Source organism: Physeter macrocephalus, chromosome 20 (genome assembly GCF_002837175.3).
Source record: "Physeter macrocephalus isolate SW-GA chromosome 20, ASM283717v5, whole genome shotgun sequence".
Taxonomy (NCBI): domain Eukaryota; kingdom Metazoa; phylum Chordata; class Mammalia; order Artiodactyla; family Physeteridae; genus Physeter; species Physeter macrocephalus.
Genome location: NC_041233.1, coordinates 56380378 through 56395603, shown reverse-complemented (window position 1 = coordinate 56395603; position 15226 = coordinate 56380378). Strand labels below are relative to the sequence as shown.

Sequence of the window (15226 nt, the reverse complement as noted above, 5' to 3'; positions counted from 1 at the left end):
TTATTATAAAGCAGAAACTAACACACCATTGTAAAGCAATTATACTCCAATAAAGATGTTAAAAAAATAATAATAATCCGCCTGCCAATGCAGGGGACACGGATTCGATTCCTGGTCCGGGAAGACCCCACATGCTGCTGAGCAACTAAGCCCACACGCCACAACTACTGAGCCTGCGCTCTAGAGCCCGCGAGCCACAACTACTGAAGCCTGTGCGCCTAGAGCACACGCTCTGCAGCAAGAGAAGCCACTGCAATGAGAAGCCCGCAAACCGCAATGAATAGTAGCCCCTGCTTGCTGCAACTAGAGAAAGCCCTCGCGCAGCAACAAAGACCAAACACAGCCAAAAAAAAAAAAACAGTTGCTGCTCTCTTGATTTTCCCCTCATTGAAAGATAAGCCTGAGTATCTCCTTCTAAGATAGTGGTCAGGTTATCTGCAGGTTCTTATTTTGTCCTGTGTAGGGTGGATACCTTGAGATAGGAGTTGAGTTGCTTAGGACAATAGAGGAGAGTTTAAATGCTCCTGTCAGTCCCCAACAGAATTAGAGAATAAATATTTAAAGAATATGGGGTTAAAGGGTCATCAAATGATTAGTCTACCCAGCAGAGCCAAATTTTTAGCCTGCATGGGAATTTGATTGACTCTGTTTGGCTTGATTAATATTTGTTGAATATGTGAATGAATTATAGAGAGTAGGAAAACCTTGTAAATTCTTAGCAACTGTGTAATATGTAAAGATTGACAGTTTAAAAGATTAACCAGGTTCACTGACAGGTGAGTGGGGAGAAAAGAATTGTATCTTTAGCCAAGAAGAGAGGAAAATGGTACTTCCCAAAAAGAAAACAGACAAACTGTAAATAAATAATAAACTCTAGTTAAGACATATGCTGAAGTACTGGGGGAAATGTCTGTGCTTTATTTTGAAATGCATCAAAGATAAAATAAAAAATATTTGAAATGCATCAAAAAATAACATGGATTGATAAATGGATAAAGAGAGAGATGATATATGATAAAGTGGCTGCAATAACCTGTTAATCGTAGACTCTAGGTGGTGGGTTAAAATTCTTTCAACGTGGCTGTTTGAAGATTTTCGTAATACAATATCAGAGAACTAAGGAGAGGAAAAAGGAAATCTAGAGATTTTGGAGGAAGAACCAGTGAGATTTAAGAGAAGTAACATTTATAGTAAAAAGAACATGGGCATTGGAGTCAAACAGACCTGAACTCTGGTTCTGGTTTAGCTCTTTGCCAGAGAGCTGAGCCCACTGTCTGTGGGCTGTAGAGGATGAAGAAGTGCAAGATTTTAATGTTTGATCTAAAAGATTTATATGACACTGTTACTCAAGCTGGAAGGTAAAACGGTGGCGAAGAGATGGTTACTTTAGTTTCAGGTAAGTGGAAGTAGAGATTTTGATATGAACAGTTCCATGTATTTTCCTAAAGTTCAATAAATCATTTGCTCACCAAAAATTACTCACTGAGCAGTACTCCAGACCAGTGAACAAAACAGGCAAAAATCTCCTCCCTCATAGAGTTTTACGTCCTGTAAGGGTTTGAAGAATGAAGGATCTTTACACCTCAAATGCAGAGTGACTCTGCAAAGGTGGAAGGGCTGGCATTCACCAGCAAGAGAAGAAGCGTTGTTTTCATAGCAAACTTTCTGATGTCCCAGACTTTATGCCATACAGGCATTTATTTCCTCTGCTTTCTCTCAAGCCCATCTGCTTTCTGATTTCCAATGTAGTTCTTTTTACTTCCATCTGAAGTTGGTGGAACATTTCATATATAAGCTAGTTATGATTGAGTTTCAAAATATATGTTCTGGGGTGTTTTTTTTTTCTTTCTTTTTTTTTTTTTGTTTTTTGTTTTTTGTTTTGGCAGCACTGTGCGGCTTGCAGGATCGTAGTTCCCTGACCAGGGATTGAACCCGGGTCACGGCAGAGAAAGCACTGACTCCTAACCACTGGACTACCAGGGAATTCCCAGTCCCAGCTTCTAAAATGGCCCAGACAAAAACAATAATTGTTGCTTTTTATAGTGTATACAGAGAAGACAGATGAAATTCATGATATTCCACATAAAACAGAGGACATAAATATCTCCTCTCTGGTCTCACCCACAAATCATGTAGTTCAGCCAGGCTCTGATTTCATCACCCTTCCAGGGTGTGTATTCCTCAGCGATTACGCACTCCTTCCAATAGGGTAGGAGGTCAGTCAGTAAAAGTATTTATTGAGCCAGACCCTCCTCTGCTTCTGAGTCATATTCTGGTAAAGCAGGAAGGTTCTCAGGGAGAAGCTTTAACTCTTTCAAATAACAAAGGTTACTCCTCCATGTAACAGGGTAGGTCTCTAAGTTATCCTGTGGGGCTTATGCTAATTCTTTACTTGATACTTTAGATAATGAGGTATATATTTAGTCTGATAGTGAGATGGAATTTGAGAAAATATAGTAGTAGAAGGAAAATAATATCTACCTTGGCTCAACCTTGAGGAATTGTTTTAATAACTTATAGATGGCTAAGGGTTTTGAAAAATATTGTTTGTTTTAGGGAAAAAATATTTATGACACCACCCTTATGTGGAAATTTGACATCTGGCAACTTCAGCTGTCTGGAAGACAGCCAGAAAATAAGAAAGGGGCCTCAGAGCACATAAAAAATAACTGTTGAAGGACTCTAGCACTACCACATGTACTTTACCACTGCAGAAGAGTTTGTTAGCCTCTCATTTGGCGCATGTTTACTTTTTATTTATCTGGAAACTTTAACTTATTTTGGTGGGGTGTGTGTGGTTCCCCCACCCTCCAGCAGATTATAAACAACAATCTAGAAAGAGGTAGAAAAGTTGACAGAGGAAATAAAGTGATGGCAAAGGGAAAGCTGACATTAAAAGAGAAAGACCTAAAAGTTACATAGTACTGGTATTTTGTATTACAGCAGAGTACAGTAAGGTATGGTCTTAATAATGAACTTACTAAGTTCATGTTCAGTGTCTTTTCTTCTATTGAAGAAGGCCAGGGTATATATAATGTGCCTATTTTAAAACATGGTCAAAGTTAACCACGTTTTGACGTGTTGAAATGGTAAATTCTGTAGTGTTTATATACTTGAAGTATCACATTCTGGTGATGCTGTATTGGTGGCACAGATTTGATCTTGTAGCTGATCAAATGGGAATGATGTTTAGTAACAACTGCTAACATTTATTGAGCACCTAGGTGCTGGGTTAGGTCCTTTCACACTATTAGCATACTGGTTAAGGCTTTGGAGACAGGCAGATCTGGGTTCCTATTCCATGTCTGACTGACTTTGTGACCTGGACAGGTTATATAACCTCTCTGAGCTTGTATCCTCACTTGCAAAATGGGAACCAATTATATACAATAGGGTTGTTGTGAGAACTCAGTGAGGGAATTCATAGTACAATGCATGGCACATAGTAAGTGCTCAATAAATGTTAGGCATTAGTATAATTATTTTTATCATTATCATCATCCTCTTGATGATTATTATGAAAGTATGATTATCTCCATTTTTCTGAAAAAGGAAGCTGAAGCCCCAAGAGTTTAAGTAATATATCCAAGGTGAAAAAGCTAATAACTAGTGGAGTTGGGATTTGAACCTTGATTTCTCTGACTCAAGGAGCCTCGTACTTTGCATTCACATTATGCTGCCTCCTCAGCGTGTGATTTTAATTCTATATTTTTTTAATACTTAAAGAAAATATGTGGTGGGAGAGGACGTGGGGAATGGTACTAGCTACTTCTCTTCTCCATTGTGTACCCAAGTCATCTCATTATAGGAAAAAAAGTTTCAGTAACGGAAAGATAAGCTCTTTTTACTCAACAGTTCAAATTAAATATGTAATATGTGTGTTGCATGAGCCATTAAAATCTTATAGGCCCTTCACATTAACAGACTGAACAGTCTATTATGTGCCTAAATGTTTGTCCACATCATTCGTAGACTGTAAACTTAGAGCTATAACTATCGTTTTTTGTAATTAGGCACTTAGTGCTTTTTGATGTTGTTTATAGTTATATGTGAGATGAAAGTTAGAATCCTCATCTCTACCAACACCAAATGATACTTGAGGCAAATAAAGAAAACTAGGCTTGGGGCCTGGACACTCTGGAGATCTTCTGCCACTCCTTGCAAAAGACCTTGGAGAAGTGTAAGGTAATCATGGCTGAAGGTAATCATGGCTGATGGTATATGCCCTCTTTTTATTGCCTCCCTTTCTATTGCTTAACATGTCCTTAGACTCCCTTGACAGAAAGTAACAGACACATTGTCTTATTACAGCACAGACACCATGAGATATTATGCAAGTTTGGGCCGTAGGCGTCTTTGAACCGAAAACACATTCTTGATCTGGTATAGTGTACTAAAGCTTGTCTGGAGGCGCCATCTACATAGCCCTTGCTTGTTCTTTTTAGGGATTTGTCTTTTTCAATGCATTTTAAATCTGGGTCACTGAGGTATGGTCCTGCTGCTGTTCTTCAGGTCAAATTGTTTTTTTTTTTTACAGGCACTGTCTCAGTAGGTAGAGGCCGGAATGCACTCAGTCTGAATCCTGGCCCTGCTGCTATAAGCTCTGTGATCTTGAACAAATTTTCTAACTTGCTGAGCCTCAGTACCCTCATCTTTAAGATAGCTGTGGGGAGGGACTACACCAAATTAAAAAGCTCTCAATCACTTCCCCCAGTGGTTGAGAGTCCACCTGCCAATGCAGGGGATACGGGTTCGAGCCCTGGTCCAGGAGGATCCCACATGCCGTGGAGCAACTGAGCCTGTGCGCCACAACGACTGAGCCTGCTCTCTAGAGCCCGCGTACCACAACTACTGAAGCCCGCACGCCTAGAGCCCATGCTCTGCAACAAGAGAAGCCACCACAATGAGAAGCCCGTTCGCCGCAACTAGAGAAAGCCCGCACACAGCAACAAGACCCAATGCAGTCAAAAATAAAATAAAATAAATTTATATTAAATAAAAAGCTTTTGTACAGCAAAGGAAACTGTCAACAAAACGAAACCGCCACGTACTGAATGGAAGAAGATATTTGCAAATGATATATCCAACTCAACATCAAAAAAAACAAGCAAACGGGGCTTCCCTGGTGGTGCAGTGGTTGAGAGTCCGCCTGCCGATGCAGGGGACACGGGTTCGTGCCCCGGTCCAGGAAGATCCCACAGGCCGTGGAGCAGCTGGGCCCGTGAGCCATGGCCGCTGGGCCTGCGTGTCCGGAGCCTGTGCTCCGCAACGGGAGAGGCCCCACCGGTGAGAGGCCCGCACACCGCAAAAAAAAAAAACAAGCAACCCAATTAAAAAACAGGCAGAGGATCTAGACGTTTTTCCAAAGAAGGCATACAGGTGGCCAACAGGCACATGAAGGAAATGCAAATAAAAACTACAATGAGATGTCATCTCACACCTGTTGGATTGGCTGTTAAAGATAATAAATAACAAGTGTGGGTGAGGATTAAAGATAATAAATAACAAGTGTGGGTGAGGATGTGGAGAAAAGGGAAACCTTATGCAGTGTTGGTGGGAATGTAAATTGGTACAAACACTATGGAAAACAGTATGGAGTTTCCTCAAAAAATTAAAAATAGGACTACCATATGATCCAGCAATTCCACTCCTGGGTATTTATCTGAAGAAAGCTAATTCAGAGAGATATATGTACGCCTGTGTTCATTGCAGCATTATTTACAAAAGCTATGGAAGCAAGCTTAGTGCCCATTAATAGATGAATGGATGAAGAAGATGGAATGGAATATTCCATGCCAATGGAATATTATTCATAAAAAAAGAATGGAATCTTTTCATTTTCAATAACATGGATGGACGTAGAGGGTGTTCTGCTAAATGAATAAGTCAGAGAAAGACAAATAGTGTATGATTTCACTTATATGTGGAATCTAAAAAACAAATGAACAAACATAAAACAAAAGTCATAGATACAAAGAACAAACAGGTGGTTGCCAGAAGGGAGGGGGTTGAGGGGAGGAAAGAAATAGGTGAGAGAGTTTAAGAAGTAACCTCCAGTTGTAAAATAAATGAGTCATGGTATAGTGTGGGGAATATAGTTAATAACTAATATCTTTGTATGGTGACATAACTAGACTTATCGTGGTGATCATTTTGAAATGCATAGAAATATTGAACTGCTAAGTTGTGTAACAGGAACTGACAGTGTTGTAGGTCAACTATACTTCAAAAATAAACAAACAAACTCAAGGAAAAACAGATCAGATTTGTGGGTACCAGAGGCTGGGCGGGCGGAGGGGCAGGAATCAGTCAAAGACAGTCAAAAGGTATAAACTCCCAGTTATAAGATAAATAAGTACTAGGGATGTCATGTACAGCACGATCAATATAATTAACACAGCTGTATGTTATGTATGAAAGTTGTTAAGAGAGTAAATCCTAAGAGCCATCCTCATAAGGAAAAATACATTTTTTTCTTTTTCATTTTGTATCTGTATGAGATGATGGACATTCACTAAACTTATTGTGATCATCACTTCATGTTGTATGTAAGTCAAATCATTATGTTTGGGCTTCTCTGGTGGCACAGTGGTTAAGAATCTGCCTGCCAAAGCAGGGGACACGGGTTCGAGCCCTGGTCTGGGAAGATCCCACATGCCGCGGAGCAACTAAGCCCATGAGCCACAACTACTGAGCCTGTGCGTCTGGAGTCTGTGCTCCACAGAGGGGAGAGGCCGTGACAGTGAGAGGCCCGTGCACCGCGGTGAAGAGCGGCCCCTGCTCGCCGCAACTGGAGAAAGCCCTCGCACAGAAACAGAGACCCAACACAGCCAAAAATAAATAAATAAATTTTTTAAAAAATCATTATGCTTTGTACCTTAAACTTATGCAGAGCTGTATGCCAATTATATCTCAATAAAACTTGAAGAAAAAATAAAATAAATAGAATACATGTGGAAATACAAAGGGAAAAAGATAAGCAAAAAAGATAGTTATGGGGAATAGATGAAATGCCATATTTAAAATCCCTACTTTTTAAATACCATATTTTAAGAGTACCCTCTTGCCTGGTACCTTAAAAATGTTAATTCCCATATTGCCTTCTTCAAGCAATATTTGGAAAGTCTGCATTTCCAAGTTGCATGTTTTCTGTTCCACATAGCTATAGGTCACTTTTTTTTTTTTCAATTCCAGAATGACTTGTAGAATTAAATGAAAACATATGAGGAAATTATTGTTTTTAAAGAAATGAGACAGTATTTTGATTTTTAAAAGTACAAACTTCTTATTTGCTTAGCTTTGACTTCATTATAAGTAGTCTCATATATACTTTATATCTTAATAATTTATTATTAATAAGATACTTTATATCTTAATGATAATTCTCAAGATACCAATCTATATTACAGTGTCTTAAATACTTATGCTTTCCCATTTCTTTTGACCTTTCTTTCCAGGTTATAGAAGATGGAGGCCGGCTCAGTGGTTCGAGCCATCTTTGACTTCTGCCCTAGCGTATCAGAAGAACTGCCGCTCTTTGTAGGAGATGTTATTGAGGTATTGGCAGTGGTGGATGAATTTTGGCTTCTAGGAAAGAAAGAGGATGTGACAGGTAAGAGGTTCATAATTCCTCACGTACAAAATAGACCACAGACCCTCCCTTCTTTCCATATTAAAAATAAAGGTTTAATGGGAAGCCCAATAAATACACTAAAGATCCTTTTGTGTTTTCTGTGTGTGTTTACTGTGGTTTCTACCAGCAAGGAGAGAATGTCGGTTATCACTGCATCTCTCCTTACTGGTTCCTTTAAAAGGTTGACATGGTTAGGTACCAGCTGCCTTCCTAGATTCGTGGGTGTCCTAAATTTATTAAATCTGCCCTCTACCCTAGATGCACTTAACTCCCACTTTCCATGCACCTGGTTTCCTTTTTTCTATTCTTGAAAACATGTTAGCACCAATTTCTTTTATGAATTTGCCAAGGGAAGGCTGGAAGTTTTTCCCCCACACTATGCATCTATGTTAAATCCAATCTTTAACTTATATATATTTATGGAAGTCTGGGCTGGAGTATATCATACAATCCTTAGAACAGACTCTTATTGATACTTAAGCCACATTTGGGAGATAATAGATTATTTCCCAGTAGAAGTGACATCTCAGCTGAGATAAAAATGGTGAGTAGGAGTTAGCAAGGCAAAGAGGATAGGCAGAGAGAATTGCTTATTCAGAGGCCCTGGAATGAGAGAGAAAGAACATGGAGGGACTGAGGAAGTTCAGTCTGGCATGAAGTGTGAATGGTTGAGTGGGGGGAGATGGCACGGGGAGGTGAGCAGAAGCTAGATCATGGAGGACAGTGCATGCCATGGAAAGGAGCTATGGAAACAGGATACTGTAAACGTGCTTTAAGCACAATCAGATTTGTCTTTCAGAAAATTCGATGCTGCAGATTGAAGAATGATAGGAAAGGGCAAAGCCAAAGGCAGGGAGGCGGGATGGAAGTGGTTGCAGTAATCCAGGTGAGAGGTGCTGATGGCTTGGACCGAGGTGGTGAATCTGGAGATAAGTGGACAGATGCAAGAGATAGTTAGAAGGTGGAATCAACTAAACTTTCCCATGCTTTCCAACTGACAGGCCCTGTTTGTCTACTATGACTTGTTAAAACCCTGCCAATCTTCAGATTCAACTGTAGTCTTTTTCATACAATTTTTCATTTTCTTCCTGACCCATTTCCTACCTTCTCTGAACTTCCATAGCAATTTGTGTATCTGGGATGTGACACTGGATTTCAAACTGAATTATTGTTTATGTCTGAATTAGATTTTATGTCTGAATCAAATTTTAAGATCTTTCAGGGCCAAGACTGTCTTACTCATTTTCCCCTCTGCAGTGTGCCTTTGATAGAGTGACACCCAGTAAATGCTCATTGAATTGAATTGCACTCTCTGTGTTCTGCATGCACCTAATTTTGTGCACTGCATGTTTTCTACAATATATTCTCCAGCAATGAGTACTCAGTGAGTTTTCAATTCAGGGTTTATAAATGGGCTCAGAAAAAAGTTTTTTGTCCTGGTACACAGACAGAAAAAAGGAATTTTAATATTGGAGATGTTTGCTTTTATTTTCAGGACAGTTCCCCAGCAGTTTTGTGGAAGTTGTTACCATTCCCAGTCTAAAAGAGGGCGAGAGACTGTTTGTCTGTATCTGTGAATTTACATCCCTAGAATTGAACAGCCTTTCCCTCCATCGAGGTAAGTTGATAATCCAAGAGTAGACTGTTTAAAATAAGGTTGGTGGAGTCAGTCCATTTTGACAACTAGATTTTTTTTCCTTTGAATTTTTATAAGTAACTAATCTCTAGAGAGTCTTCAGTAATACCAAGATAGTTCTGACAATAATAATGCCTTATATTTGAGTAGCATTTCATAATTTCCACAGCATTTTTTCTCACAAATACATTCTCATTTCATTCTCAGCACAGACCTGGCAGGTAGCAAAGTGGGTATTGTTAACTGCATTTTTAAAATAATGAAAAAATAATAATAATAATGAAAATGACTTCCTCCACTTACCAAAAAAAGAAACATGATAATAATACGAATGAGATTCAAAGAATGTTACCTGCAGTTGAGACGTTTTGGCCTCAGAATGTGAAGTTACATCACCTGATTATTTGTAAGTCCAGTATTCTCTTTATACTGCCCCAGGTTGTAGCTACACTTCAGACTACAGTTATCTTTTTTCCCATAAAAATTGATATGACTTTGCTAACACCATACTATTTATCAATGCATAACAGTAGAGCAGGAATTACGGTATGCAAATTAAGAGAGAGATGCAAAACAGCCCCATTGCTATTCAACTATTAGGTAATGTTATTAAAGTTCTCATCAGAACCAGTTTAAAAGGAAGTGGTTTAAAACAGATGGTCATAGCCATGTCTCAGTGATATTCCAAATATTTCTCACTTCTTACACTCTGATAGACATATGAACGTCTAAAGAGTGACTAAACTGTTTCGGCACATGTACTTGATTAAGACCATACATTTCTGCATAAGCACAGAAGCCAGTAGTGTTCCACAAACTGAAGCTTATGATCAGTGCAATTTTATGATGACTCACAACAGTCATCAAAATTGTATAATTTATTAGGTATGTTATTACTATTGTTACTTACTCTTTTGAGTATGGCACTAAAGGGATAGGCTTAATTTCTTAAACCGGGTACACATATGGGAGAGAGAGAGTGCAGAGGTGGGGAGAGAGACCTAGCAAAGTCCCTAACCCTTAGTCAGTGAGAAGAAAGGGATATTGGACTTTGACCTTAATCCTCAAAATCAGCTTTCAGAGTTTCTTGCCTTCACTTTACACTAAGCCTCTACCTCTGTTCCGTGTGCTTTTTTGCTAATCCGCGTTGGGAAGACAGACAGAAATAGATGAAGATGTTATAGTAGGGAGCCTCATCTGTCCCTACTCACAGCTCTCCCATAGGAGGGCTGAGTCCATGTCAGACTAGTCAGAGGGCGTGGAGAAAGGGCCAAAGCACAGTGGCTTCCACCAGAGCTGTGCAGAGGATGTGGGTGGCCTGGCATTGTTTTTTCCTACACCTGGTTCCTGGAGCAAATATTGTGTATAACAATGTACTATGTGGGAATATACAGTATGTCTACAACATTTGAGGAATTTGAGGAAGTGGCTTCTGGCATTAGTTTTTTTGCTTCATAATATATCTTGCATAGTCAAGTCTTAGGTACTAAACAGATTTTCTGCTGAATGCCTCTCCTGGGAAGACTGGACTGATGTGTTCTGAACTTGATTTGAAGTCAAAATCCACCTCAGGAATCTCAGAGCCACCTGAGATTCTCAAGAAAACCCTGGTGTGGACCTTTCAGCCACAAGTCACCTCTACCAAGACTGACTCAAGGTCAGGCTGGGTCCTGGAGTCTGTAGATCTTATCTTGACTATCTTTTAACAAGTTAAGGCTTCGGAGCTGAAAAACATAAGCAGAGCTCAAAAGAAGAGGATGCAGGGCAGGGGGGATACATAGGAAAAGAGAGAATAGAAAGAGATGTACTAATTATTAGTGGTTTTATTTTCTGTGATACTGTGCTGCCAGTAAACACATTGACTATTCAGCTGTCTTTCCTTCTATGCTGTTCACATCTTTTAGCTCTGGTATGTCTTCCGATTTGAACATAATAGCCTTTGAGGATGGGGAAAGTAGGTGTATCTACACAGTTTGTCTTTTTCTGGGAAGTTTAGCTTGAGACACAGAAATGATTTTAATTCCTCTTGTTTTCTATATATATAACAGATATTTTACTAGTTAGAAACAAAATCACTAAAAAAATGAAAGTATTGTTTTATACTATATATAGTTTATGACTTGAATCTAGGCTTCCTGATTTTCAAGTCTACTGCTTGGAATGGCCCTCCTACTTCTTAGACTGAAAATGGCCCTTCTGCTTTTTCCATTAGATCAGTGTCTCTGCTCATGAGTACATACATTCCTTTATCCCTGTCCTCTAGTACTATTAATCTAGTTCCCTGTTGTTTCTTTGCCTTTCCTTTGGTCCTTCAGTGTAGCAGTGAAGCTTCTCCTCTTCTGTGATTTAATATATGTCAGGAGGGATTTGGAAACCTTTAAGAGCACGTGGGATAATGTTTGAGATCTGTTTTGTTTTACCATGCTGCCTTTAGTTGTTATTTACTTACCTTTCAGAAATATCGAGATTTATAAGAGAAAAAATCATGTATTTTAACTATAAAATTATATTATTAAAAATATATATGTATTTAGGGCAGGCAGTATAGTTTAGGGGATAAGAATTCTGATGGCCCTAGATTTAAATCCAACTTCACAACTCAATAACTGTGATTCTGTACTAATTACTTAAGTTCTCTCGGCCTCAGTTTCCTTGTCTACAAATAATAATACCTACATCAGGGTAGTTGTGAGGATTAAATGAGGTTATACATGTAACACATCTGGCAGAGGGTAAGCACTCAATAAAGATTAGCTATTTTATTATTCTCAACCTGGGATTCTTGGGGTTCATGGATGTGCTTCGGGGGACCTTGTTTCCTGACAATTATGTGAAGTTATGTGTGTATGTACATTTTCCCTGGGAGATTCTATTTGGAATCCAGACCACCTGTGGTTCTTCCAGCAGGTGTCACCCTTTCTACTTTTCCCGAAGCTTTCCATTTGTTTTGGTCTGTTCCCTGTATTTTGAGTTATATTTAAATTCAGAAACAAGTTTGTCTCTTAGATCAATGTAGGTGCTGTCCTACAAAATAAAGAAGGGGGAAAAAGAGAGAAAAAACAAAAACAAAACAACAAGGAAAAGACAGAGAAAGAGGAGAGAAAAAAAATTATTGGGAGTGATGAAATATTTAATTGCCTGACACAACACAGAATGCTTATCCCTTGCCTATAAGCTCATGCGTCTAGGCCGCCTCTCAACCCCCAGAAAAGACCAATGAAAATTAAATTGATAGATTTATTTACAAGTAAATGGATAGATAAATGATAATTATCAGTTAAAGCACTTGTGTCAAATCTGTGGTGCCATGTGTGTGAGATATCAGGATTAAGGTTCTGATATGGCTCGTGTGGAAACCCAGGTAAAGAGTGGTCAGTCTGCATAGAGTACAGAGTCCCTGGGCAGTAGATTTCAGTGAGGGACTTTATACTGCAGAGTCAAACTACTTATATTCAGAATCTAGGACATTCATTCTTTCTTATCATCTTATTCTTAATGCATTTCTCGTTCGAATAAAAAAATCTAACCAGAAGAAACAAGCAGCATGGTGGCTGGGATTAATCGTGCCTAAGCAAAAGGCTCAGGCTGACGCTAAGAGTCACCCCACTTCCTATTTTTTTGTTCTCAAAATTTGGTCACTCTATAAGGCATAGGAATGCAAAAAACTCAATAACAGGGCTATAAAGTAAAAGTGTTCACCAAAATTATCTCTACAGTGCTTTTCAGGGCCTAAATTGTGACTTTAAAAAAAAACACAAAACCTTTATTATATAGAAATAATCAACAGAATGACAATCTGCCAGGTAATAAAGCTTATCAAAACAGTCACCCAGGGAGTTCCCTGGTGGCCTAGTGGTTAGGATTCCAGGCTTTCATTGCCATGGATCGGGTTCGATCCCTGTGGGGAGCTGAGATCCTACAAGCCGCACGGCATGGCCAAAATAAAAACAAACAAAATTGTTTTCGGACTTCCCTGGCAGTCCAGTGGTTAAGACTCTGTGCTTCCAGTGCAGGGGACATGGGTTTGATTCCTGGTCAGGGAACTAAGACGTGCGGCATGGCCAAAAGAAAAAAAAAAGAAGGAAAGGAAAAATACAGTCACCCAACTGAAAATAGGAAAACAAACCCTATTATAAGGGTTTCATGAAGATTTGGTAAAACAAGAAAATATTCTAATTCTGCAGGTTTAAAAAAGCCAGTTCAGGGACCTCCCTGGTGGCGCAGTGGTTAAGACTCCACCTGCCAATGCATGGGACAAGGGGTCGATCCCTGGTCCGGGAAGATCCCACATGCCGCGGAGCAACTAAGCCCGTGCGCCACAACTGCTGAGCCTGCACTCTGGAGCCCGCGAGCCACAGCTACCGAGCCTGCGCGCCTAGAGCCCATGCTCCACAGCAAGAGAAGCCACCGCAATGAGAAGCCCGCACACCGCAACGAAGAGTAGCCCCTGCTCGCCGCAACTAGAGAAAGCCCACGCGCAGCAACGAAGACCCAATGCAGCCGAAAGGAAGGAAGGGAGGGAGGGAGAGAGGGAAGGAAGGAAAGAAAGAAGGAAAGAAAGCAAGTTCATTTCAAAGCCAGGAGAGTGGGAGTTTTGCCACGCTTTTATTCTTTTTTTTTTTAAATTAATTTATTTTTGGCTGCGTTGGGTCTTCGTTGCTGCACGCTGGCTTTCTCTAGTTTTGGCGAGCGGGGGCTACTCTTTGTTGTGGTACGCGGGCTTCTCATTGCGGTGGCTTCTCGTTGCGGAGCACGGGCTCTAGGCGCGTGGGCTTCAGTAGTTCTGTCACGCAGGCTTTAGAGCGTAGCCTCAGTAGTTGTGGCACACGGGCTTAGTTGCTGTGCGGCATGTGGGATCTTCCCGGACCAGGGCTCAAACCCGTGTCCACTGCACTGGCAGGCAGATTCTTAACCACTGTGCCACCAGGGAAGCCCACGCTTTTATTCTTAATCACCAAAAGACCTACTGTGTCTGAAGAGTAGCCATGTCTCCAGTGAATTCCAATTCTCTGTGGTCCTGATGGAATGGCCTTAGAACTAGTGGGGGAAAAAGTCACTTGTAATTCTCAGGACCCCAAGCTCTGACCAATGGATATTGAATCAGAAATTAAAGGAAAATAGAAATACAGGACCAAGACCCTATTTTCAGGGACATCTAAGCAAAACAATATGAAATCAGTGAAAATGTATTGGGTGCCTACCAGTAAATGCAAAATCTTTCATTAGAAGCTGTGTAGTATATAAAAATACAAGTGTCAGAATTGTTGATATAAGTGATAATTTCTTTAGTAGGCTACAGATGGCCAAGATGTGTGTAGGCTTCTAAGGTTTATCAGGGAAGCATGCTAAGGTTTCAGATGGAGAGGCTTCTATAGGAGACAATGAAAGTCCCCTTGTGTGGAATAGGGTCTCAGAGGTGAGATAATATTGGATAGCTGGGGATGGGGCAAGGGGAGGTTGTGACTGGATGTGAATACCAGTTTGCACTGAGGTGAAAACATAAGAGTAGCCTTTTGGTAGCTTAGTTAACTAAACCTCTTTGGAGAGTGTCCACAGCAAACTTATTTTTTAAAATATATTTCAGGTAGTAAGAATAGGATTATTAGAGTATAAGCCTTAGGCGGTAGGAAGAAGCCTTCATGCCTCGTGGTAAACGTTTGAGCAGGGGAGGGATATGATAAAATGGGTACATTTGTAATCTTAGTTTGGCTTGAATCATTTGGTAGACTGGAAAGACAGTGTCTGGGGTGAGATTTAAAAGAGTGAGATGATGGGAGTTGGATGAGGTAGCAAAGAGTTAAGTGACGAATGGAATAAATATTTTTAGAGAAGAAATTAGAGGACAAAAGGAAGTTAGAAGCGTGGAGCTAGTTAAAAAAATTAAAACTGATAATCTACAAAATAAATAGTTCATAATCAGATAATTAAAAGTTTGCTGCAAAACAATTTGCTGCAAA

General features: G+C 39.8%; 1 protein-coding gene across 11 annotated transcripts in view; it reads left to right on the top strand.

The window, feature by feature from the left end:
• The window catches only part of DNMBP (dynamin binding protein), a 148145-nt gene that overhangs the window by 26995 nt on the left and 105924 nt on the right, over nucleotides 1–15226 (top strand). For 7 of the 11 annotated variants that reach the window (XM_028482042.1, XM_028482043.2, XM_028482045.2 and 4 more), the window contains exons 2-3: nucleotides 7458–7612; nucleotides 9129–9251. In XM_028482042.1, the coding sequence (XP_028337843.1) occupies nucleotides 7468–7612; nucleotides 9129–9251 (268 nt within the window). In that variant the 5' untranslated portion in view covers nucleotides 7458–7467. The other 4 variants (XM_028482039.2, XM_028482041.2, XM_055080806.1 and 1 more) reach the window with 4 other exon arrangements.